The 27,540-nt window shown below is 41.0% G+C and overlaps 1 protein-coding gene and 1 long non-coding RNA gene across 4 annotated transcripts in view; one reads left to right on the forward strand and one right to left on the reverse strand.

Annotated features, from left to right (window-relative positions):
* Positions 1-22,353, reverse strand: part of MYLK4 (myosin light chain kinase family member 4) — an 80,939-nt gene extending 58,586 nt beyond the window's left edge. The window contains exons 1-2 of one of the 3 annotated variants that reach the window (XM_059179108.1): positions 22,139-22,353; positions 20,538-20,808 (exon numbers count right to left, since the gene is read on the reverse strand). In XM_059179108.1, coding sequence (XP_059035091.1) covers positions 20,538-20,808; positions 22,139-22,155 — 288 coding nt within the window. In that variant the 5' untranslated portion in view covers positions 22,156-22,353. Of the gene's footprint in view, positions 1-16,477; positions 16,802-20,537; positions 20,809-22,138 lie in introns of those variants that run through there. The other 2 variants (XM_059179110.1, XM_059179109.1) reach the window with 2 other exon arrangements.
* LOC131834451 (uncharacterized) lies at positions 18,457-26,024 on the forward strand. The gene is made up of 3 exons (XR_009354879.1): positions 18,457-18,858; positions 20,552-20,703; positions 25,450-26,024. It is a non-coding gene; the product is annotated as an uncharacterized LOC131834451 (long non-coding RNA).
* Positions 26,025-27,540: the final 1,516 nt, after the last annotated feature.

Consider the following 27,540-nt stretch of genomic DNA (forward strand, 5'->3'; position numbering starts at 1 on the left):
TAACTCAAGCTGAAACAAATTTCTATGTAAATATCTTAAGACTGGATTATTATCTTACAGCAGGAAAGACCAATTTTGTGGTATATAATACTTTGGAATTATAAATATGTGTCAGATACTGTTACCTGAAATGTGGCGCTAGTCAAGTCTACTGTGTGGTTTCGGAGAGTGTAGACACAGGCAGATGGGTGGAACCCCAAAGGCCTGGAGAATTGGCTGTTTCTGGTCTCTTTGGCAATCTTTATTAATCTTAAAGAACTGGCTCCATTAACAAAATTGAAGTCAATTACTACTACTCTTTAAAACAAAATACAGTGGATCCAATCTTCTGCCTCAAACACAAAAACTTGGGATTCTATTAATCTAAGAGTCTGGACACAAGGAAAGAGCAAGGCACAGGGAAGCCTCACAGGGGTTTTCGAGGTAAAATGGAAATTGAAAAGAGTGGGGGCATGCCAGGAGAAGACACTGCCCCCGAGCTGGTGACAGGAAGGCACTAGAAAGCTCCCCTTCTCCTCCAGAGTCTCAAGGACACAATCTCCCCCAAAAGCAGGTGGGAAGCCGCCCACAGACAGGCATCCTTTTAAAGACAAAAAAAAAAAAAAAAAAAGGCAGGGTTTTCAAAAGTTTAGAATACCTACAAATTACTAGGGGTTGTACCTAAATATAAGGATCAGAAATTTTAATTTTATGGGTCTGGGGTAGAGGGGGTAGAGCTCAGAAATTTAAAAAAAAAAAAAAAAAAAAAAAGAGTAGCCTGGTTGGTTCCTAAATTCTCCTTTTCCTACTTATTCTTCTTGTAATTATTACTATTATTAGCTAGCATTTACTGAGGACTTCACAATGGCTTGGCCCTGCTCTTATTTAAGCCACCGCAATCTTGCTCACTTTTCTTCCATTCCACACCCAGGAAAGCCGAGGCATAGAAGAGTGAAGTAATGAATCCAAGGCAATGTGCGTAGTAACTTGTAGAGCGGCTAATTCAATTTTTAAAGGGAACCCAGGTGCCACAAAATCTTGACAAGTAGCATCAGAGAGTGGCGGGGGCAGGGGGTGGGGGAGTACCATCCCGTCCGGTCCCCTCTGGTCCTGGAGCAGCATGCTTTGTTTCTTCCTATTTGTTTTAAGGAGTTTTTCAGATATAAGACAAAGGGAGTACAATGAAACCTGCCTGTTTGCTATACAACGAGAGGTTTGTACCAAGCCATCTGGAAGGGCCATTTCAGTCTTTTACCTACCTAATCATGCAATGTTTGAAGAAAGAGCTTAAAAATAAAAGAGTTTGGGGGCACCTGGGTGGCTCAGTTGGTTAGGTGTCCTCTTTGGGCTCCAGTCATAATCTCAGGGTCCTGGGATCCAGCCCCTGCTCCGCAGGGAGCCTGCTTCTCCCTCTAGCTCTGCTGCTCCCCCTGCTTGTGCTCTTTCTTTGTCAAATAAAGATTTAAAAAATCTTTAAAAAAAAAAAAAAAAAAAGAGTTTGATAACACCCAGCCTTTGGGAGTTTCAAGCTAAGCTCCTCTGTCAGGTATTCAGTCCACAATCACACCCAAGGTTCTGGGGCTTTAGCAACCAGCCCCAGGCACAAACACATGCTAGGCAGCCTTATTTGTGAGCCATGCCCCATTGCTGTGCAAATAAAACTACAGGAAACCCAGAGAAATTTGAATTTCAGATAAGCAATGAGTAACTTTAAGATATATATGTACATCTCAAATATTCCATGAACAGACTTACACTAAAAATGATGCACGGTTTATCTGAAATTCAGATTTCATTGGGGGTCCTAAGCTTTATTTGGCAACCCTGCCCTACAGCAGTGGGCCAGACCCCCCCAAGGGGAGTTTCTCTTTAGGCCTTCTTGGACCCTTTCCAGACTAGAGACTTTCATCTTCATCAGATGTGTTTTAATAACTTCGGGGAGAAAAGCGAAGGTCTCATTTTGTTTCTTTCTAGGAGCTCCCCCTTAGGGGCATTTTTCAGCATTCACCCACCAAGACCATTGGGAGAGGAGTTTTTGCCCAACTACAAAGGAGCCTGTTGAAACCTATCTTGGAGGCAGTGGTTTCTGTGATTTTCTTATTTACATAACCCAGAAGGGTTACTCAAGCAATTTCTCCCAGCAGGACCACTGGGCCCAAGACAACTTTTTGCCTCCATCCAGATGGAGATGCATTTGGCAAATGCTAGCTTTTCTTCTCCCTAAAGCACTGCCTTCCCAGGAAACCCACTAAGCTTTCGCAAATGCATTATTTACATTCTTAAGGATGAACTCTTAGCAGTTCAACAAGAATGAATGGAGAGCAGACTAAGAGCAAGATCTGGTTCCAGCCGGACGTGCACATTCAGTGTGTGGGTCACACACCACACAAGGCTGCTCTTCCAGGAGGCAAATGGACGGTAAGCCAGTGTGTTCCCGCAGCTAAGCCTAAGGAACAGATGCCTTTTTCTTCTCCCATAAGTGATGTTAGCTGACCAAGACTTCAGCCCATGAGACATATAGAAAGATGTTCCTGCAAGTCTACTGCCTTAGAGGGAACTCTTTTCAAAATGTTGCACAAAGGTACTTTCCCAGCTTAAAGTGACTCTGTATCAGGAGAATTGTCCAGCACAGGGGGAGAAAGACTAAGGAAACACTGAGAGGGGGCAAGTCTCAAAAAATCAGTTTTCCTTAATTACAGCATTGAACCAAGAACTCTAAATAGCCAGAGGAGCAGGTCCTTATGTGGTTAAAGGCTCTGGCGTTTGCTTAAGAGGCTAATTTTCAGCCCACATTCTCTTACTCAGCACTTTTAATCAAAATAATCAGTCCAGTGTCCAAGGGGAATAGGGAATGAATAGGGCAGTGTAAGAATCCCTTGTTGCTAATGAAATATTTAAAATCCAGGACAGGGATGGTCTGTACTATTTAATACAGAGGAGACTCTTACCATGCTCCTCCATACCCTGGTGTGTGTGTGTGTGTGTGTGTGTGTGTGTGTGTGTGTTTGCAAGAGGAAAAAAATAGAATTTATGCACCTTAAAAAATATGAAGTGAAAAATTATCCATTAGCACAGCAAAGACCTATTTCCAGGAAACAGGTTTTAAAAGAAAATTCCTGACGTCCTGAGGTTAAAACCAGGAGGTGTCATGACTTTGAAAGTGAACGATGAAAGGGCCCCTGTGTCCAGGTGCATACAGGCTCGCCTCGTTTCATCTGTTAAGGGAGGCTGGTTAAATCCCTGGTTGTGGTCCAAAAATATCCTGGCAGTTAGCATCTTGCATTAAAATTTATAAACCACGAAAGGCCTTTTCTTAAAGAAAAGTTAATTCAGGCTGGATGGCCTGGAAAAAAAGAAGAGGTATTTAAAAGGAGTAGTCATCAGAAGTGGTTATATGGAAAACTAGAGGTAAGTAATGCTTTTTACTCCCCTAAAACATACTAAAAATACAGCAATAGTAATTTCAGAAGGAAGGGAAATGGCACCAAGTATAATTTCATTTCTAAGAAGTCCCAGAAATGAGCCCTGGAATTGCCAGAATTGACTTTTAGGGGCGACAAAATAATGGTAGGAGTATTAGCAGGAAATCAGAGCTGTCAAATGCAAGGAAACAGGCTTCCCTTTGCTATCTGCACTCCGGAGCCAGCGCCTCTCTCCCCAGACTCCGGTCAGGCAGGTCTGGAGGGGTACTCAGCCCTTCCCCTTCATCTCCCTCTGCTGTGCCTCCTTCTTTAGTCCACCTATTCAGTTCGCCTTTATTGAGCACCTCCTGTATGCTGCCCGGCTCTGTCCATTCTTATTCAGTCTGCGGAGGTGAACTGAAGCACCATCTGCTCAAAGAGGCAAGTTACCTGCAGGCAAGGCCCGGTCCCCCAGCCTCTGGGCTCCTCTTCTCCCTCAGCCCTCTTTTCAATGGCCTGACTTCTGGGAGGGGGGGGCAGAGGGGAGACAGTTTCTTTCACTCACAGCTGCATCCACACCTACTCACCACCCACCCAACATCCACCCAAGGGGGTGTCCAGCGAGGACTGGCAAAACGAATGATCTCTAAACCACGATCCCAGTTTCACGGGCCCATTTTATCTGGTTTATCTTTTATTTCAAAAGGACTTAGAGATAAGGCTTCGAGATTGGAGACTTAAGGGGGTCAGTATAGAAGGGAAAGAGGCAGCAAGGAGAGGGTGATCATAACAATAGATGTCCATGAGTGCTCCCATCTACATGGTAGTAAGGTTGTCCTGCAGGTGACTCCATTTCTGCCTAAACCCAAGTGGGAGGAGAGAAAGCCCCAAACAGCCAAGGTCTGTGGGTCTGTCCCACAGGAGATCAGCCTGGACCCTCCTGCCAGCTGCGCTTGGAGAATTACAGCCCCTGAGAACCATGCTTGAATTTGCCCAGCTTGGTTTTCCTCCTGATTCATATAATCAGACATTTCAACCTCGACTAAATGATAAGCCTCTCAAGTAACAGTAACAATAATATTAACGTGAGCTCCCATTTACTGAGTGCTCAGTGTGTATCAGGCAGAATGCTAAGGGCTTTATACACAGTGTCTATGTATTCTGCATAGTAGCCCGCATGACAGCAGCGTTATTAACCCCATATTTCAAATACCTGCTCAGCAAGCTACAGGAACTGACCTAGGTCCAACAGCTAATTGTGACGGGCACTGTAAATCCCATTTCTTTGGCCTCCTCTATAGAGCCTAGGGGGTATCTGGGCACTTAAGAAGCATTTCATAAATCTTTTCCAGCTGGCCTGAGCTGAACAGTGTAGTTCCTTGCATTTCTGGTGACAGTAGTTCCCACCTGGGCTTACACACACAGCTAGGATCCATCTGAGCTGGACCTTGGTCTTGACAGAGCTTAGTGGCCAACTCTGCAGTGACCCCAGGAATGCCATTCTGTGCCAGGCCATGACCCTTGAAGCTGCTGGAGTCTTGGGAGGAGGTAGAGTCAGCATTCCGGGAGGTTAGTGGAATCTTTATTGCCAATGCCATAAAACTGAAAATCTAGAGGGTTTTGCAGGAAGGGCCAAAGGGACTGGACTGTGCTTCATTTCTGCTGAGTGTGACCTCACACTGAAGAAGGTTTAGGCTTCACTCCGCCTGACCTTGGCTGTTCCTCCCAAACATTCTTTCATTGAAAACCTTCCTTGACCCTCTGTCCCCAAATGCTCTCCTAATCTATTTGTGGCTATGTTGAGGGCTAAGAATACCGGGGTTGTATTTCATCCAGTGTCTCAAATACATTCAAGGAAGGCTTACTTTATTATAATGATTCAGACAGGAACAGACTTTCCTACCTGCCTGCACATCGTGCAAAATGGTCCTCAAATCTTCTTTAAACCTTTGTACTATATCTTTCTTCTTATCGGATTATTGTTAATCTGTTGGTTTTATCCTGGATAAATCCTCTTTTGTAGGCTACCTTAACTACCTAGTGTATCTTCTACACAACTGTGAGGAAGCCAGCACTCTCTTCTGTCACTGGGTATGAAAGAACCAAATTTCTAATCCTACAAAACATTTCTCATTTTAGTCTTGACGCAACTGATGCAAGGAAAGAAGAGTTATGGTGGAAATGGAAATATATATGTAAAAACTATAGTTTCCCACAATTTTCCATGAATTCATAATCCCCAGAAACCAAACAAGCAACGGGAGGCTCAAGAAGTTCTATAATAATAGCTGACAGTTATACAGCATTAACTCAGAACAAAAATCACCTCATTCGTGTGTATTATGACCAGCTTATTCTATAGATAAGAAAATTGAAGTGGTCACAAGACTAACTTCACAGTAAGAGGTAGGGATGATGAGTCCTCAGGCCAGATATTTCAAAGTTTCATATATTTTTTAAAAGATTTTATTTATTTATTTATTTATTTGACCAAGAGAAAGAGATCACAAGTAGGTAGAGAGGGAGGCAGAGAGAGGAAGCAGGCTCCCTGCTGAGCAGAGGGCGGATGTGGGGCTCGATCCCAGGACCCTGAGATCATGACCTGAGCCAAAGGCAGAGGCTCAACTCACTGAACCATGCAGATACCCCTAAAGTTTCATATATTTTTATAGTCTAACAAACCCCCAGCAATGACACAACATCACCTTCTCAGTTGCCAGTCGGAATCAGCTGATATGAACAAGTTTAGGGATAGAAGGGAAGTGAGCAGGACGTCAGTCAAATGGTTTCCCTAGAACAGCGCTAACCACTTCCCATAAGAATCCCCTGAAGGGTGATTAGAAACACAGATTCCCAAGCTCCACTCCAGGAGATTCTTCATCAGTGGCTCTTGGGAGACTGGGGATCTGTGCACTCCCCAAGCCTCCTAGGTGATCCCCATGTTCAAGAGCATCTGAGACATGCTGCCTTCCAACATGTTTCTCCTCCCAGATAAACTCTTGGAGAGTTACATAACATAGTCAAGGTCACTTATCTAATGTGAGTGGCAAAGGCCAGAAGGACCCACAGACTCCAGACACCAGTGATCTTTCCACTTGACCCTGAGAGCTTCTGAATCAAAAGCCGTCCCAAAACCGGTGCCAGTGGAACGCGATGGGTCCAGCGGCTCCAGACCACACATGCTCATGCTTACGTGCTAGGAAGCACCAGCACAAGAAGAAATTCAGGGACCAGATAGAATCGCAGGGATTAGTCCTTTACTCAGCACATACGTGGCTTTCAATTAAACCACCTGTTGCTTTGCGGACAAGAGCAGACCAAGGGATTTCCATGACGCACAGTCTCATCAAGAGGGCTGCAAACTCTCAAATGAGCAAGGAACTTGATGCCGGCACCCATCGCTGAGAGGACCAGTGTGACCCTCGCAGAGAGAGCAGGCCATTCCTGACACTTCACAGGTTCTCTCTCCCAGCTACTCTCACTGGCCAGAATGCAAACTTTGTATTTTGTCTGCCTGGGAAATCTTATGGAAAGAACTATTATTAGACATATTTATTTTATCAAGGAAAATATTCTCATAAAATGTTCAAGAAAGGATATTGCCTGGTTCCCAAGAAGCAGCCAGAGAGACCCCTTGGAGGAAACACATGTAGACATTTATGTCCTGAATATATATGTGCATGTATACATGTAATATACAAATATATTACATAGGTAAGCATATATTCATAAGTGCAGTCGGAAATGTTTATTTTCCTTTTAGCAATTTTTTGCAGTAAACTTTGGCCCTTTGTTTTTCAGTTCTAGGAGTAACGAATCTTCTAGTGCTTCTCAGACTTTAATATGCATATGAATCATCTAGGGGCCTTATTAAAATGCATTCCTATTTAGTAGATCTGGGTGCGACCTAAGAGTGTATTTCTAACAAGTTCCCAGGAGATGCTGATAAGTCACAGACCATGCTTTGAACAATGAGATTCTGATCTGTAGTGGATGACCATCTTCATCGCACATAAACAGCAACCGTTAAGGATCACAATATATAAGAGGAACAAAAAAATAAAAACTATGTTCAAATTAATTTACTCTTTATTGGATAATTAATTTCAAAAGGGACTTCAGAATCCATGCAGTGTCCCTTAGATATAATTATAAATAATTTTCACTCAATTTTATTAGAGTCATTTCAGGGTACAAGTTGATAGGCAGATTTTGACTTGAGAGAAAGAGGAAGAAGGCAGAAAACACCCAGAACTATGGATGCTCTCTTATTGCAGACACACTGATCTGTGGGTAAATGAAGAATGCTGGAGTGTATCAGATCATACCAATCTCTCAAAACTGATTCTGGCAGTCTAGAAACGATTAAAATTTTATTCAAGCGTGTCCTCTTGGAACTTTGGGGGGAAATGTCCAACACCAATATCATTCCAAATATTCTGCTACTTGGAATTCTACTCATTGCTTTGTTTAAATATTTGACATAAGCGTATTAATAATTCACTTCAAAGACTTAAAATATGAAATTGTTCCTAAAATGTATTGGTAATAAGTAGAGCACAAATGAAAATGGACATGCCCAACACAGTTGCTAAGAAGGATAAAAGAAATCCAGAGAGTGATTCCCCACAGAGAAGGAGTCCCAGCTTTTTAGGAGCAGAGACCCAACCTGTGAAAAAATTATTACCAGAAAGGACACAAAAACTATCTACACCAATGGCACATGTTATTTAAATGGTTTACTTAAAATGATGTAGTCAAGGAAAACTTGGTGGGCAGGGTGAGATGGGCTGTCAGATTAGAATCAATGGTGGTGTGATTTGAATCTAACCTTGAAGGACAGAAAGGATTTCAAAAGGTATAGGAGAGGAGAAAAAATGAGGTAAGGTATGATGAAAATAAAGAAGTGGGAACAGATATTAAATTTGGGGTCACATCTCTGTGCCAGGCACCAAGCCACTTGTTAACAGATATATTAGCTAATATAACTCTCCCAATTATTCTGCAAGATGGGCATTCTCACCCATTATGATGAACTAGGGATAGAGATTCAGGCTAAATGGCTAAGGTCACACAGGGGTAAGGGGCCCCACGGGGATGTGAATCTGGGGCTATTTGATACCAGAGTCAATAACGGATCTCTCTAAACCAGCATTCCCCAAGGTGCATCTATGGCATCCTGAGACGTGAAGATGAGTCAGGAAACAGAAGAGTTCAGTGGTTAGATAAATTTTGAAAGCTCTAGGATAAAGTAGAATGCCAATAATGTTTCAGATATCAGCTAACATTTGTTGAATGCTTCCCATGGCCTGGTTAAAATGGTTCTGTTGTTTTAACAGAGGACCTCTCGGAGCTTTTAATATTGTAATATGCATTGAGAATTTCCAATATTATCTGTTGGAAAATAATATTAATAATCCCACATAAGATGATATGAGCATACAAACATACAGTATTAAAATAGAATAACTGGAAATAGACTGATAGGCTTCAATTAAAGATCATTATCTTCTGGTGGGTAAGTTTAAGAGTTAGATATTATGCCTAGTAAGTTTCCATTCTTCCCTGTATCCCCCAGTAATGTACAGCTCTCTTAGTAAACTGTGTGTGCCCTCCTGAGCTTGGGACCAGGGGTGGTTTTCAGGGAACAGGGTCAGGGAGTCGAGAGGTAGAGAATGCAACTTCTCTTGTGGTACCCAACAGGTAGGTAAGTTGGGCCTTATCATTCACCATTTGAAATATCAAGAGATGAAGGTGCTGGAGAGGACATCAGTGGAGTCTCCTGCGCCTTTAGTCATACTGGTGATAGTAACTGTTATAATTTGGGAGTTCATAACTCTTTGTTAACTGTCTCTGTGTCAGGCTTTATGAGCCACCCGTTGCCTGGTCCTGTGGCATGTTCAGTAACATGCGTCCAATAAAATAATGGGCTCTTCCTTCTCTCATGTTCTATTAAGCTGATGTTACTAAATTTTTCTCTGTGTCACACACAGTGGACCCTTGAACTGCATGGTTGAAAATCCACATATAACGTTTGACTCCCCCAAAACTTAACTACCAGCAGCTTCCTGTTAACCAGAAGCTTTACCAACCATGTAAACAGCCAATTAACACATATTTTGTATGTGATGTACTGTATTGTTACAATAAAATAAGTCGATTTAGCTTATCATTTGCCAGCTTTATTATGTGTTTGAGAGAAGCTTTAGTTCCAATGTATTCTTGCCTGGCTTCTGCTGTGTTCATGGACCAACACCCGCCGATGGCTGCAGCCACAGGACACACAGTCCCTAAGATCAGGATTAGCCTGAAGTGATGTGACATCACTGCCCAGCCACAGTTAACTTTTGCAACTTTTTCCCGCTAGAGGTCACTGTTACTTCACATTTCCAGAACACAGCCTCACTTTGTCAAGCCAAAGAAACTGGACCGCTTTCAATCTAGCGGCTCTGGCTCTGTTTGCATAGAGAAATAGAACAAACAAGCAAGCTATTCACCAAACGGAAGCTACATTTCAGATAATGTGAAGATAATACAAACTGTCTTTGGAAAATACATCAGAGACCATTTGTTTTCAAATATTTCACATTTAATTAAAAAAAAATTCCAGTTAAATTTTCTTCAAATAAATGTAATTTTCCTTTTCATGTTTTTGGGCAAGCTAACACATTCAGCAGATATCATGATACATAGCGGTATAACTCTGGGCAAGTGCCTGATGTCATTAAGCCTCACTTATCTATAAAATAATTTTATTATTTTATAATATATTATAATATTATATATATAATATAGTATATATTATATATAATATAATGTAATAATTATACAAATGCATTGGACCACTGAGGATTAACTGAGATGCTGTATGAAAATTCTTAACAGGTGCCTGGGGCACAATAAACATAAGTGTTTGCAATCATTAGTGCTATCCATGGAGCCAATCAGGTAGTGCTTACAAAGTTTAAGTGAGTTCTTATTTGTAAATTGCTTAGAACAGGCTCTGGAACACAATAAGGGCCACTAACGTGCTTGTTAAATAAAATAAGTAAATAAATAAACAGACCAAACTGAAAGCATAAATCCTAAAAGTCAAATGCAAACACAGCCTTAAGAATTCAGAAACTTACCTATATTATCGTATTAATTCAACATGCTTATTCTGGAAGGTTGGGAAGAAAATGGGGACCTAACACAGGTCACTATCCATTCTTAAATTTCTAAATAAGTACAGATTGCCAAGGGGTCCAAAGGGAGATCCTTACATAAAACGTCTCTAATACGGGGAACTCAGATTAAACAGAAAAGAGACATTTTCTACCTAAATGTGTATCCTGTGTTTACCCTTTAAATAAATAATCTTGTTTCATCAGATTCTGCCTCTTTTTGATGCCCTGCTTGTGTCTTTGAGTTCCAGGTATCTACACTCCAAACCAGAGTCGTATCCTGCGACGACTATGGGACAGTCCCAGAGAATCAACAGTGTGTCTTTCCGCAGTAAAAACTCAGTAATTCTTTACTGAGTAGATTAATATAGAATATGGACACAAAGATCTAAATGACTTTGATACAGGCTGATTAACTACATTTACATTCCTGTTTCATCAAGTACATTTTTAAGGAAGACTGGCTCTTTCAAAAACAAAACAGAACAAAAACTTTGAGCATCTGGTGGTGAATAATGCTATGATTACTAGGACAGTTTGGTCCCACTGCCGTATTTTGTGCTGAGGAGCTAGGAGTTTACCCATCATTGCCTATTCATCAACAGGGCAAATGTCAATGCAGTGGAAAAGGTCAATAATTTGAATGATTATGAAAATAGTTTTGAACTTGCAGACCTCCAAAGGGTCTTAGGGTTCCCCAGGGGGTCCAGGGACGTCCCTTGGAGAACTACTGGCCTAGCAGATGATGTCCCAGTGAAAGTGCTGAACAAGGCAAGATTCATCATGAGTTCCCCTTGCCTGTTCCATCCCCCTGTTTCTCTTTCTTGGACAATTTGGGAAAATACCAAGGGTTGCTAAGACCTTCCTTAGGGTTTAGGCTGGAATGGGTGATGATCACTTTCTGGGGCTGCACTATGATGTTATCTGAAGCACTCTCCAGAGTACTGAAGGGACATGAGTGACTCAGGGATGTGCAAAGGCCTCTGGCAGATTCTAGGAGACTTAGAAGCTCCAAATAAAATATTCAGCTCCTGCTAGTTCCTCCTCTCTTATCTTCCAGTGTCCAAGGGAGCTCAGAATCAGAAACCATCCTCTAGACCAAATATATGCTAGAAGCAAAGATGTCCAAGCTAGAAGCGGACCCCTGGAATGGCAGATACTCGGAATAGAGGGATAGCACAATGCTTGTCAGAGGTTGATTATGCCCGTCAAAACTCTGCAGTTAAAAACTCCATGGGTATACCTGCACTAGGCATTGCAGAAATAGCAGAGCAAAAGTCCATGTAGAATTGTATGGCTGGGGGCTCCTGGGACACTCAGTTAAGCATCTGACTCTTGATCTGATCTGATCTGATCTCAGGGTCATGAGATCAAGTCCTGCATGGGGCTCCCTGCTCAACAGGGAATGTGCTTGAGATTCTCTCTCTCTCTCTCTCTCCTTCTCCCCTTGCCCCTCCCCCTGCTCTCTCTCTCTCAAATAAATAGATTTTTTTTTTTTTTAAAGAGGACCATATGGCTGGATGCGGGGAAATGCTATTATAAAAAATTTATATTGCACAGAAGGTAGAGTCATTTCTCAAGGACACAAGAAAAAATACATTTATGAATTAAAGTATTGTCTCTGTAATTCATTTTTATACTTATCCCTCACCCCAATTAGTTCAGATAAGCCCCAAACCGTATACTAAATAGAACAGGGAAAGCTTACAACCTTGTTCACTGTTTACATTTGGAATGCCAATGCTAGAAGTTAAAGATCAGGTAGACAAATGGAGAGGCTGGGCTCACATGCCCCTCATTCCAGCCAGGCCACTACCTTGCTTTAGAATTTCCTGACACCCCGCCACTGACAGCAGCATTCAACCTGCTCTCTTACCACCTGAGCTTTCTAACTGGGCACCTTGCTGCTCTGGTGCCCAGCTCCTGAGTTGAAGCCTTGTGGGAACTGTTCATAGAGGAAGAGCCTGAGGCACGGGAAAGTTAAGAAGCAGGATGCTCCTGCCTAGAAAGAGGTGGCACCAAGGCAAGATGCCAGTGGGCCTGGCTGATGGCCAGCCATCCTTCGAGGCAGACCTGCAGGACTCGAAAAGCTGCCCTTCTCCGGGCCGGCTGAGCCAGCACCTGCCTGGGATACCTGTGTCGCTGTGTTCACATGGGACATGGCCAACACGGAGCCTTCACAGCCACCATGGAAAGAGCTGCCCACCCCTTCTGTGAAAAAGTCTGGCTCTGATGAAACTTCTGTTTTTTGTAAAGAGCGACTTGGAAAAAACACAGGATGGTAATTCTGCTTTTAGCTGAGAATAGTCTCTCCGTGTAATGAATCTTGGTCAAGTCCAATTTACCCCTTTTGGGCTTTGAGTCCCCCTTTCAAAGAAGGATTTGGATGAGCTGACCACCAAGGCTCCTATGTGTCTAGGTCCCTAATCTCTGAGTCACAGCTTCCTTGCTAGAGCACAGGTCTTTAGTGTCCCATTTGTTATGGAAATGCCACACTGACCTGGGCTCCTCAGAACCCCCGAGTGGATGAAGTTCATGAACCATGGATTATGCTTCATGCTTGTGCTGGGATCCAAAGGAGCACGTTATTCCTACCAAATCAAGGGACTAGCAAATCAGACACTCTTCCCGAAGTCAAAGTTGTAAATGAGGTTGAAGTGCATGGGATGCCCCTGGGAACGACAGTCACCTATATGCAACTGAAAGGGCCAGGGGATTAGTCACCCGATAGATGGGACGGCTCTTGACCAGTGGCGATGACCCAATGCATCACTGTTGCCCGCCTCAGTCATCTGGGTGGACAGCTCTGAGGTCATCCTCCGCAGCAGTGGTGAGCCTCGCAATGTGAGCTTGTTGGGGCTTCTTTCCTTCTCTACTTCACACTCCCCAGGCCCCTACTCATCCTTGTTGAGGCGAATTCCAAAAACAAACCATCTACCCACATGCTTTTGTCTCAGCTCTGCCTTCTGGTGGGACCTAAAGAGCAACAATAGGGAGAACACGGGTCTAGGCGTGTAAGAAGCGCTACGTAGACTTTACCTATTATCAGTTTTCTGTGTACCCACTGTCTTGAAGGAACACTTTGAATTTCTCTGCTCTCCAAGGCTATCTGCTTATCACAAGTTTCCCTGGTCTTTTTTATTGTCATTACACAGTGAGCAGAAAATGAGAAATAGATTTGAAAGTACCAAGTAGCACAGGGCAAAAAACCGGAACTAGCCTCTGAGTCTAGGGGTCCAGAGGCTAATGTGAGATCACCTCATCATTAGGGATTTGGGGTGATTTTAGATTGTACACTAATAAGCCATTTTTAAAAGTGTATGTGTGTGTTATTATGTCTTTGAAAATCTAGAATAAACATATCAAAACCATGATTTCACTCTGCTGTTGCTTTCACTAAAATTTTTTAAATGACTTGATATGTGAAAATAGTAATCGATAAGGGTTGAAGTAGCGAAACCCATGAAGGTGGACTGAAAACCTGAAGTCTGAGAAACCCTAAGAGCTCAACATGCTTTCCCAACTCTAATGTTTGAGGTGAATTTCATTAGCAAGTATGTTAAGCATGTTCTTACTTAAGAGCAAAGACTTGATTTGCAATATTTATATTTTTTATTATATTGCTTTAACTTTTAAAGAAAATAAGATTTTTTTTCTCATATTACACTGAATAACATAAAACTCTTATCATTTTAATTATTCTGAGAACCTGAAATGACACAAACAATATGACTCCTCTGTGTGTTTGGTTTAGGACACCCAGAGCTTTACATAGGCAAGCATTTGTACCCAATGTATTAGAAAAATCTTTCAACTCCTTTATGTTCTATGGATATCCCTATACCTGTATGCCAATGCTATGTTTTATGTCCTATGGATACAGAGTACACTAACATCACAAGTATGATCTCCTGATGCCTTTGGAAAAGGCAGTTCCTAAAACTTCTGTGCTTTTAGATATTTCTAAGACAATAGGTTGTCCATATTTCTAAATAACCATTAGCAATGGGGAGAGAAAAGCAGTAAGATACGTTATAAAAATCTAACTTAAGAGACATTTTCTTTACAACTAAAAAGTTGCAAAAACTCCTTGAAATACATTCCCACAACATTCCCAATTAGCACATATATCTTGCTGACCTTGTCATTGGGAAATAGTAAGAAGGCTACATTCTGAGAGCTTGGGTGAATAACTCATTTTTTTCCATATAGAAGATGAAAACCCTCATGGTATCTCCCATAGGAGATATGTTAAGCAGCCAAAAATGAGTAATGCTTGGACAACAATGACCGAGTCTGAAAACACAGACCTAATGGTGACAATAGGTCAGACCCAAAGAGACTTAGAATGTTTTATGCTCTCACTAAAAAAAAAAAAAAAAAAAAAAAAAAAAAAGAAGTCTGTTCCTATCTATCTTTCTCCCATCCCTTTTACCTTGTCCTCAACAAAGATAGATCAGATAATAAACCATTCCAAGGTTTGGCAATTCCTCTGAAAGTGAACTTAACGGTCCCCAAAATACTGACTGTGTCAGGGTTCCCTGGAAAGGGAGCTGTTATGAAAGTCCAATGCCTTGGAGCTCTCAGTCCAACACCATCAGGATGCTGAGGGGGCAGTTCCTTGTTGAGTAAATATAAAGAAGCCATCTACATGCACGTATAGGGACAGGGATATATGCCCAACTCCCCTGAAGAAATTTTTTTAACTATAAATCATGCATTCTCAACAAGGACAGTATCACCCCCCAAAGGGGTAAAATTGTTTCTTTAGGTGGGGTGGGAAAAAAGTATTCCTTTGAAGTATAAAGCACAGACATACCTGTAATACATAAGCAGGTATACTGTATATCGGTGGTGTTAAGATTTCATGGGAGGGGGTGCTCCTGGGTGGCTCAGTGGGTTAAGCCTCTGCCTTCAACCCAGGTCATGATCTCAGGGTCCTGAGATTGAGCCCTGCATCAGGATCTCTGCTCAGTGGGGAGCCTGCTTCCCCCGCCCCACCACCGCCTGCCTTTCTGCCTACTTGTGATCTATCTCTCTCTCTCTCTCTCTCTCTCTCTCTCTCTGTGTCAAATAAATAAATAAAATATTTTTTTTTAAAAAAAGATTTAATGGGAGGGGTTTCACTAGGGGGAGAAAAACCTAAAAGCTCTGTACAGAGAGTAGATGGTGATCAGGCAAAGTGGAGGGACATTGCTGAACATCCCCTTCCTGGGAACCAGGCTTGTTTCTGTAGTCTCTTCCAAACAGTTTTATACTGTCATTAAAATAATGTATCTTATGCTAATTGATAAAAGAATTAAATTTGTGGAAAGAGCTGTTTTCCCAGACGCAAATACCCTCTCTTGGGAGGTGCTAAAATCCTTAGAATCTGAATTATTTCTCTTCTTTCAGAATTGGGCTATTCTCCTGACTGAATTCCATTCCTGGAATAGCTGCGGCATCACGTGAGAGGCATTATCTGGCAAGGTTCCAAAGAAAGAGCATATAGGCTGGGCAAGCGGGCTCTCCCAGGGGGCTCCCCCAGGGGAGGTGGCCACCCTTCATGTGCTGCTTTCACCATAGACATGATAATGGGGACAGAGTTTTGCTCTCGTGTCATTTTATTTTCATAATTAAGTCATATGTGTAGTATGGGAATGGAGAGCCATTGACATTATTTAGCTCTGAAAACCAAAATAGCTCACCGACTTGAACATGCAGCAGGAACGGCTGCTTTGAGGTTCCCCGAAAGTTGGTGTAAGTGTGTGGAATGTTGAAATGTGCCACATGCCACTATTATTATCTCAACCCCTCCGAAGGCGATAGTCTTAGGCAAGGATTAAGACGGGGCATGCATTCCGTCTCCTTTGGCAAGCACCGCTCCCTGGTTGGAAATAGCACAGTAAATAGAACAGTAAAATGAATCTTTGTGAAAAGCGATGTTACTACCTGCGTCTCCTCCAGAGCAGGAGCCTGTCTGTGGCCTCCCCGTGTCATCACGGACTGGAACACACGCCAGAGTAAGGAAGACGAGATAAGACACGCGCTACCTACAATCCAGATGTCTTTTCTTCTAAGTGCTAAGTCCATTCTCGGGGAGCGGCTATGGAAGCCACTTGGCTTATATGCTCCTTCCCTTGCCTGATTTAGCACGACGAGCACGTTCTCAAGCACACGCTTGTTTACATGCCTGTTCCTGAGGAGCAGGCGTTGCCTGATGGCAGAGGGTTCTCGTGGGGCCCTGCGATCTGTGTTTCCAGCTACACGATCAACAGACAATCTGTCTCTTGAAAAGGAAAAATAGGATGGCCTGCATGACAGATCTGAAACAGGTGTAGAGGCAGGGACAGACACGCCGGTGACAAGGTACACCCACTCGAATGCACTTGTCCCCAGTTCAAGGACGATTAACACCACAGAAACTGGCTGTGCCACCGCCAGGGAGCATTCTCCGTTCTCCTGCCCTTCGGAGCAAAGGAGCAAAGAGATGCGGGTGGGGAAAAGCAATTTTAAAAATCACAAAACGTCCGCCCTCGGCCGTGGTATTTTGATATCCACGTCAGTCATTCTGAGCACCACTGGTGGTATAATTTCACAGTGGTTAGTCAGGAAATGCCATCTGCTATTAAGCACACCAACTGCAATCAACATAGGGAGATCCACGCTTTGCTCCAACCCACTCAGTGCTATTCACATCCTGTCGGTAAATATTTTTCGTTTGGCCTTTGGAGCCTTTGTAGCAGGCATTTAAGATGCTGCCTCTGGTGGAGTCATCCTTATTTCTACCTCCAGAGCTCTGCCTCACTCCCCTGGCTGGGACCGTGCCTTTCAGATGGAGGATGGGAACAGGGTTCTACAGAAAGGCGGCGGGTGGGAGGGAGAGCCAAGGACAAGGAGGGAAACATAGATAACCTTGGGCAGAGAAAGTAGATACATGTTTCATAAGCGGGAGTAGGCAAAGGGAGGTGGACAGAACCAACTGGGAGATTAGAACCCTGCTTGTCTGGCCCTTTTGTCTTTTATTAAACAAGTGTGTGCACGCACGTGTGTGTGTGTGTGTGTGTGTGTATTCAACAGTAAATTATATCCAAGAGAAGTTTGTGTATTAAACAGTAAGTTGTATCTAAGACAAGTACAGCAAGGGGCTATTCATCTAGGTAATAAGAAACTAACCAAAGAAGAAAACTTGGATTTGATTCTACAAAAATGATGCTAATTACTTTTGAGAGTCATTTACCATCTACGAGTTAATAGTATCATATAGTATAATATAACAGTATAATATAACATTCGCTACTGAGCTCATCCCTTGTATGGAGCAGATTAATTTTTGTGTGTTTTACTTTATTTCAACACCATATTATGTAGGTTTAGACCTTGTTTGTTATGTCATCTCTGCTATAAGCTTTTTAAAAGTTCTGCATTATTTAGTTGATTTTGAACCATCCTCTAGAAATAATGCAATGAGAAAAGTCACTAGAAAACAGAATAAAAAGAGAAGTAGAAAAAGAAAGTAAGCAAACCATAGGAGAAAAGTAAAATATGTGGCATTTGACGAATTCAACAAAAAATAAAGTAGAGGAAAAGAAAAAAGATAGTTAAAATTAATCTAGTGGAGGAGAAGTAAGTGAAATAGAAAAACTTGGTTAAAATAAGGGGGAAATAAAGGAATCTGAGCGAAACCAGCCTGGACTAGGGAGCAAAGACCTTTCCAGAAAGAAGTGGTACTTCACGCCTTCCAAACAAAGCTTCCACATCACTAGAGTATTCGAAATTCAGAGTAAATTATTTCCAGTGCATCACAGTGACATTTTCTACTGTGATTAGCAATGCTAATCTTCTCAAAAAGAGAAAGGAGAATAAATTTTCTTCACTGACGGTACATTATGGCAAGCATTTTTTTTTTAGACCATCCCTGAAGAGTGACAACTGATATTGTAAAGATTTACTGTGGCCCCAGCAGAAGATGGAGACATGTCAGTGTAGCTCTGTCTGCAGACCTGCAGACATCTGAGCTGCTGGCAAGCCCTTCTCCACCCACCCACGGCCAGGGCTCGCTGCCTATCCTGGCACCCACTGACTGGGCTGGCCAGGGCCTCCAGGACTATGACCTTGGCAGCCACAGAAAGAAGAGCTCTGTGTCTCCCCTTCATGTTCCATCCCACTGCCACAGGGCCAGAGAGAGAGAGAGACAGGGAAATTTATTGCTGACATCTCTGGGCCCTTCGCCATTAACAAAGAAGAAGCTGAATGGGACCTATGGAGCTTCCAGCCACTCCTTTCCACCTTCTGCGTGGCGTTGACTGCAGGATTGAGGCCAGGAAGCCCAGGTGAGATGCAGGACATCAGACCAAGTGCTAAGGATGCTCCTTTCTGAGGAGCAACATTCTCAAGCTCTTCCTCAAAAATATCCTAAAATATTTAATGCCCCAATCATTTGATTTCAAATATCCTGAAGCAGTTTATCATGAAAACAATTCTTCCTTAAAACATTTCTGTTCCAGTTTAGCACCCCCTCACTCTTCAAAGATAATTCCTATTTCTAAAAATTACACCACAGAACCCAGAGAAAAACAGTTCTAGAAAAATAATCGAATTCATATAAACTATTACCAGTAGCTGGTTATTTCAAAGTTATCCAATAAGATTGTTTTGTCTTCTCTGTCCTAGAGAAATTAATGAACAGAAAAAGGAAGCCTTCTGTTTATTCATTTTGCATCAAAACAGCCCTAAGGAGGAAGTCCTTCATATGGGACTTACATTTAGTCCGTGGAAATTTCTTTTCTCAAGAGACCTAAGTTTCAACCCAACTCATTTCTTTTCTCCAGTACATTTTATCATTCCATACTCACTGACAGTGAGAAGACTTTTCTGCCCTAGTTACTTAATGGCCCTGCTTCATTGTCCGTGACACAGTTAGAAATGCCCTCCCTATCTGAACAGTGCTCTTAAGAACAGTAGTTGGACAAAGGATGTTTCCCAATCCTACCTATAAGAACCACCTGTTCTGATCGAAAATACTCATTCCTAGCCTTCAGCCAGAATGCAGAATTCACTTCCACAGATCTGTTCATTCCACAGACATTTTGGGGACCTCTTCTGTGCTAGTTACCAGGAAAGTCCTAGCACAAGTGATTCAAGGTCTTGACCTTGAAGAGCACTGTTGAGAGAAAGGTGACAGACATTCAAAACAATAGCATATGCTAAAGAAAGGCACACGCACCATGCTGTGAGGCCAACCCAGGGCCAGAAACAGCACTTCCAGGGATCCATGAGTGGGACTGACTGAGCCAAGAGAGGAGAGGAGACTGCTGGATGACATTTCTCAAATGCTTATCATGATGACAGACACTGTGCTAAGTGCTTTATATACATTATCACACTTAGCTTCCTCAACAGTCATCAACCCATTATTCTGATGAGGCAGCATCTTGGCTGAGGTTAGGAACTTGCCAAAGATCAAGTAGTCAGAATCAGGCTCAGGACCTCATTGTGCACATCTGAGAACCCAGGCATAGCCTTCAGGGAAGGTTTGCTTGTCCCCGTCACTGACCATCACTGTCAACAGTTATGCCACCCATGCTGTGAGGAACTCAAAGGCTTGAGAAAATTAGAAACTCTTCTACAGAGCAATTGTGCCCCTCATAGTGCTTCTCTGAATTTCACACCCAGATCCATCCTTGTAATTGATCCTGCTCAAGAAATGTGTGTTTCCAGAAGTTCTCATTCATAACGTCTAAGCCACTAACCACAATGAAGAGAAGCCTGCTGGTAAAGATGCACATTCAAAGGCATCTACTTGCCAACCTCAGGTGTATAATCTACAACACGTAATCCTCAGGGAAACACAACGAAAAATGTTTTAACCATAAAATTTCCTTAATTCTTCACACAAGCGACAAAAATAGAATTTGACGAGTCTGTTAAATGGCTACATTTACTGATTCATGTAAAAAATAGATAAAGTAGAATTGATACTTTTTACAAGACTAATTTACCACATAATTACCTCATTCTTTCCAGATCTTGTGTCCTGTTCACTAGAACTTTCTTCCAGAAAACATTTCACTTTCTCAACCTTTTCCATGCAGTGGAAGAAGGCCATTTTCTCCAGTTCGTTACTGTTATAACATGTGTTGATTTCTTCCAGCCTCTTCACTTTTAACATCTTGGTGGTAAGTCCGATTAAGTTACTGTCTGGAGTGTGGTTTTCATCTCTCTCTGTCTCTGATTTGTAAATTAAGACGCAATCATGAGCTTTGAGCGTGCCTTCCTCTTGACTGTTTAAAAAAAAAAAAAAAAAAAAAGGAAACAAAGTTCTCATCACTTACTCACATATTGGACTTTTGAAGAAAATGACCAGTGAGAATTTTGAAGTCCCTTCTATTTAAACTGAAAAGAAGATCCAAAATTAGGAAGAGAAATGCCAATGTTAATATCAAGTTTCAAATGCTGGAACTTTGAAAGAAAAAAAAGGGGTTTTTTCCCCCACCTTTTCCTACAAAAGCGAACAGTAAAAGGCAACCTTCAGTTTCCCTGGGTGACTGTGTCCCTCATTATATAAAATAAGATTTATATCAAGTGACCAATTTAAATATAGAATATAAAATTTCTTTGGGGCTAACTGGGATTGCAGATTTCCCTCCTTCCATTCCGGCGGGAAGGGCTTCTTCCTGTGTGAGGGGGTCTCTCATCCTTTCCCTGGGGGACTTTTGTCCATCTGGGGAGTGATCTCCACCAGATGTCTCAATTCCAGAGCTCTTCTCAGTTTACACCAGAACTGCTTATTTTAAAAATGAAGTTTCCTTACAGCCTTCTCACACAGATAAGATACCTAGATAGTTTTCTTCGCATTGTCATTAACTGCTAGGTATCAAGGAATGCAAATCGTTGTGCTTTCCTTGAAATAATTTCATTACAAATTAAGTAATACACATAATACCGCTCTGATACTAGAGATCTACACACAGTATGTGTCCACATACTTGATGTATGGGGGTTTGGGGAGAGATTGGTTGGAATTCGCAGCGGGTTCTCACCGCTGACTGCTGAGGTCCCCTGCTGGCCGTTTTCTGAAAATTACTTCCAGCTTTTTCTCAAATTTAAAATCACCTGCAATTATCTCCACAAAACTTCATATTTCATTCTCTGAACTCAGATAGTAAAATTCATATATACCTTGAGTTCCAAATTATTAAAAATCCAATGCTCTGTGAAATTCTTCTTAGACACAAAGACCTTACTTCAAACACTCTGAAATGTAAGTAGTACCAACCAGAGTTCTCTACAATACATTATAGATCAATACTAGCATTCCTTCAAATTGCCCTGAAAAAAAAATTATTAAAATAAGGAGGCAGATGCATGGCTATTTCTAAGGCAAACTATGACTTATATACAATAAGTAGCTGTAGATGGTTCTCAGGTTGAATCAGGAAGCCACATAAAAACTAACATATTAAAAAGAAAACAGGTCCAAGATATAATAATTTTGCAAAGAAATAATAAATGCTAAGCTCTACCTGAAGTTTGGTACAACCTGTTGTTTAAGGCAATATGGAAAGAGGAGATGCAAGAGGTTATAACAATTACTTAAAATATAGTAATTACCATGTATAGGAGGACATCCTAGGGTCTGGACCACTCCAAGTGCAGAGTACAATTTCCGGCAGATAAAAGGAAGTTTTGCAGAGTTCAAGATGACTACGCAATTCTCTGGTAAAAGTCTTTACTCTCAGTTGGTGTAAGTCTTCTGAAAAGACAAGTGTCCACTCTGAAAGGAAGTATCCTCTCTCTCAAATGCCACTTTGAGCCCGTTTAAACTAATATGGTCCTTGATCTCATGTTGCTCAGCTGTTGCCTTCTTAGTCAGAAGGGGAAGAACATTAATTTTAGACACCAGGCTTTTCAAGGCCAATGGCTCCATTTCAGAGGTCAGGTAAGGAGAGGATGTACTGGGAACAGTGGATGAAATATCACCTTCACCTTTTCTTCTCATCAGTGTAGCAATACTCTCAGAATTACCAAGGACCATTTGCTTTGGCGATCAGATGCCCTGCTCTCATGCCCCTTTTAGACTCATGATGATTTAAGTGCTCATTCCCAGCCAAGAGGATTCTGGGTGTGAGAATCCTACAGCCACCTTTATTTGCGCATGTGACACAAAGAACATACATAACTGGAATAGGAGACATCTTTTGAAAACACAGCAAGTTTTGGTTTTCTCAGTGCTTAAATTGATTTGCCATATCTCCAACTGTTTCCAGCTCTAGGAAAGGTCAACTGTTTAGGCATCCACAGAGTTGCAAAAACAAGAATGAATTTTCATAAATTCTCCTTACAAAGAACACTGTGACTTTACCCCCTATTGTCTGTCACAGGTTAAGAAGAGGGAATCTAGGGCAAACAACCCACCTGCATGAACCAGCCCACCTACATGATCCCACCTACATGATCCAGGAGCATATCTCTGGATTTAGTTAAGTGTCATAAAACCTCAGCTACCCGAGCTCGTAATACAGACAATCATACAATTCTTCAAGACCCAGAAATCATCTTCCTCTTTGGAGCCTTAGCTGACCCTGCACTCCCCACACCAACACCAGCCTCTAGAGTTCTCTTGTTTTTCCAAAAGAAAAAAATTTCTTATTCTTAACTCAGATCATTGTGCTCCATATAATATAAAAATACATTTCCATTTTGAGTAACATATAAGGAATTGTAGCAAAACATTTAAAAAGGAAAACTTTAGGTGTTTTTCTAGGATTAGAGAACTTTGTTCTTTAGGAGGAGTAACTAAACAAAACTAGGTATTTGCTAAAGGTAAATTATTTAACAAAACTGTTACGAAAAGAGTGAACTAATTTGAGGTTACCAATTTTGCAATAGTTAAATCGCGAAAAAAAAGTGATAAAGTGATAAAATGACAAATCCCCTGCCCAAAGGCAACGTGTATGGCCTTCTGCTGATGGCCTTCTAACTTCCATCCAGACCATCCATATAGGATCAAATCTTCCATCCCCTCAGTCCAGCAAACCAGGTACAGGCTCCAATGAACCAGAAAACAGCAAGATCTGCTCCTTTGCTTTTTCTTTTAATAAGTTGTTTTATTTTAGGGTAGTTCGAGATCTACAGAAAAGGTGAAAAGTGAAAAGATAGCACGGAGAGATTCCACATGCCCTCTTGTATACGCAATTTCCCCTATTGTTAACATCCGACACCTGTCACAGTTAGTGAACCAATGCTGATATGAAACTGCATGTTTCATTCAGAGTTAATGAGGTTTTCCGCAATGTCCCTTTTCTGTGTCAGAATCTCATCTAGGAATTTTCATTCCATTTAAAGCCACCAGAATTCGTGATGGATTGGATCCGGGGTGGGAAAGGAAGATGATAGACAAGGATGACTTTTCCATTTTTTTCCTGAGCATTTGAAGGTCAGAGCAGACATTAACTAAGATGGAGAAGGGCCTGGCGGGGGGGACAATTTTGGGGGTGGATGATCAGGAGCTCAGCTTTTGACAGGTCCATTGGACATTTAAGTTGAATAGGTTGTGAAATGGAAATCTCGACTTCAGGGAAGAAGTCCAGATTGGAGATATAAATTTGGAAGTCATCATATGTAGATAGTTCTATGCACAATATGTATTTGATAGATATTTGTTGATTGATAACTAGAGAGAAGCTTTTAAATTATGTCTATCATAAAAAAGGAAAACTCAATTAAAACAATCTGTGCTATTTGTCTTCTAAAATTAAATGACAATCCAGTTCCTGCTATGTCGTATTATTTTCAGCTTCTGATAGCACAGAGGACAAGCAGCCTGGTACAATACTTGACCACCAAACAAAACAAAACAAAACAAAAAGCTATATAACATATGCATGTCCATTATGATCTGTCTACATAGCCTCAGCATCCTAAGTCCATACCCCCAAAATAATTGAAATGTCTTAAAGATGCTCCTATGCTTGGAAAAGTTGACAATGAAGCTATAAACAGACTCGGTGATACTTTTCCTGGCTATCCCTGATATTATGAAGATACAAATCCTTTTTTTTTTTTTTTTAAGTACTAACCTCAGAAAAACCACATTGCACAAAGCCATGGGAATTGCAGTTCATTTCAGGGGACATTTTCACTAATTAACAAGAGACTGTAATGTCAAAAAAGCCATAAAAGCAGGGATGGCCAAGGACCATGTGCTGGTTGGCATTCAAACAAAGCTGAATAGTGCTTATAATTTCTATTTGGACACAGCATTCTGAATATTTCCAGAACAGCAAACCTCTCGAACATTTATTCACAAAAGTGGAGCAATCTTCACAAGTACCAAAATGCAAATCAAAGACATCCCTGATATCCACATAACTATTGAATTTTCTTCCTTTCAAAAATCACCGCTAAAATGAGCCATAAAAGCAAAAACTTATAAATTGCTCTTCACAGAAATTCAAGATTTGCTCTTCAAATGGCAGCATAGGAAAATGAAAAGACAAGCTACAGACCTGGAGAAAATACAATGAAGTTATACATTTGATAAAGGATTTGTGTCCTAAATAATATAACCAACTCTTACAGATCAGCAATATAATAACGACCTAATTTTTAAAAGGGACAACAGATTTTAAGGACATCTCAGCAAAGAAGAGACATAAACAAGTGGTTACAAAGCACAAGAAAAATTGTTCAAAGTCAGTCATTAGGGAAGATGTAAATTAAATCACAATGAAATAGCCTCTTACACCCACTTGAAGAGCTATAATTAACAAGACAGACAAGAGTAAATGGCGAGGACGTGGAGTGACTGGAACCCTCATCATGTATGTTCATGGGAATGTAAAATGGTACAGGTTTTGGAAAACAGCTTGGCAGTTTCTTAAAAAGTTATTTCCTGTGTGACCTAACAATTTTTTTTCTAGGTATCTTACCCAAGAGAAATGAGAACATGAACACTCAGAGCTTGGCACATGGATGTTCTTGGCAGAATTATTCACAAGAGCCTAAAATTGGCAACACCATAAATGTCCATCATTGGTTTGGTAAAAAGAAAGAGAGAATGTGATGTGTCCATTCAACTGGAATACTGCTCAATAATAAAAAGGAAAGAAGTACTGATCCCTGCTACAACTTGGATTAAAAAATCATTGTGCTAGGTGAAAAAAGCCAGAAATAAAGACCACATATTAAAGAGTTCCATTTGTTTGAAATGTCCATAAAAGGCAAATCCACAGACACAAAAAGTAGATTCGTGGTTTCCTGGGGCTGAGAGCAGGAACAGGGATTAACTGTAAATAAAATCTTATTGAGGTGGTGGAAATGTTAAAAAAAAAAAACTGTTCTGTGGGACACCTGGGTGGCTCAGTGGGTTAATAAACCTCTGCCTTCTGCTCAGGTCATGGTCTCAGGGTCCTGGGATCGAGCCCCGCATCAGGCTCTCTGCTCAGCAGGGAACCTGCCTCCCTCTCTCTTTCTCTGCCTGCCTCTCTGCCTAGTTGTGATCTCTGTCTAATAAATAAATAAAATTTTTTTAAAAACTGTTCTTTTGTGATAAGTGTGCAACTCATACAGTTTCCTAAAACATTGTTGAATTGTATACTTAGAGTGAGTGAATTTCATATGTAAATTATACTTCAGTAATGTAATTAAGAAAAAAGAAAACCTAATAATATGATAGACAAAGAGTAAGCTTGTTAAAGAAAACAAAGGAACAAAGCACTACTGAACATTTATGGACAGCTTTTCCAGGTGACCAAGGCTGGGATCCAAGGAGACATAAATTATACCTGTTACTTGTTGGGTCACCTGGGGCCAAAGAAAAGGAGAAGAAAACAGTGAGTGGGGAAAAGTCAAGACTCTCACTCTTTTCTTCTGGTATGAACACTACATAGTGCATGATTTGTAACTAATAGAAAAATTAGTGGCAACTTAAAACTAAATTCTATCTCATTTTCTTCTCAGAGACAGAGACATTTCTTCTCAGAGCAAGGATAATGATTCTGCAGAAAGTACAGTTGTATTTACATTAGACCCTTTTTATTCCCAAGTGACTTTTTGTAAGTAGCTAAATTGTGTGTAATTAAAAAATGAAAATAAAAACAGGAGGGTTTAAAAAAAGCAGATAAAAATATAGATGGGACCATTTAAAAATTAATCTTCAGAAAAATTAAATAATGTTCTAGTTCATTACTTCTATAATGGTTGAACAATTTGTTTGACTAGTTATATCCCTTTTTACTTTCTTATAAAATGTAAATACATGTCACTGAGTAAATATAGTATGGCTTAAACAATACATGTAATATTTAGTTGGAAGACAGAACATTGTATAAATATTGTACTTAAATAAATTTCCAAAGCTCATATGACTTTCATATAATTTTTGTTAAATATTTTTCCTTTCCTCTGACGTTTTTCTTTTTTTAAAGATTTTTTTAATTTGTTTTATATATAGAGGGAGTGCATGTAGGCAGGCACCAGGAAAGGGGGTAGAGGGAGAGATTCCCAAGCTGACTCCCCGCTGAATGCAGAGGTCACATGGGGCTTGATCTCAAGACCCTGAGATCCTGACCTGAGAGCTGAAACCAAAAGTCCCGCTCTCAACCACCTGAACCATGCAGGCATCCGTCCTCTGATTTATTTCTTAAACTTAAAACCTACAGAGAATTTGCATGGATAGAACAATGGCTATGCATATACCCTTTACATAGATTCACCAAACGTTAATGTTTCCTGTATTTGCTATCTTCTCTGAGAGTAAGTCACAGACCTCATGAAACTTCATCCCTAAATACGTTAGTGTATATCTCCTGAGAATAAAGATAACGTTCCCACCTAACAGGATCCAAACACAAATCACACAGCACACTTAGTTGGCATGTCTTTTTAGTCTACTTTTACATATTTGGGGAAAAATAACCCAGTCATCTTCATGACATTGATAGTGTTGGAGACTCCAGACCTATATTTTCACAAAATATCTCTCAATTTGAATTGTCTCCTTGTCTCTTCAT

This window comes from Mustela lutreola, chromosome 6 (genome assembly GCF_030435805.1).
Source record: "Mustela lutreola isolate mMusLut2 chromosome 6, mMusLut2.pri, whole genome shotgun sequence".
Taxonomy (NCBI): domain Eukaryota; kingdom Metazoa; phylum Chordata; class Mammalia; order Carnivora; family Mustelidae; genus Mustela; species Mustela lutreola.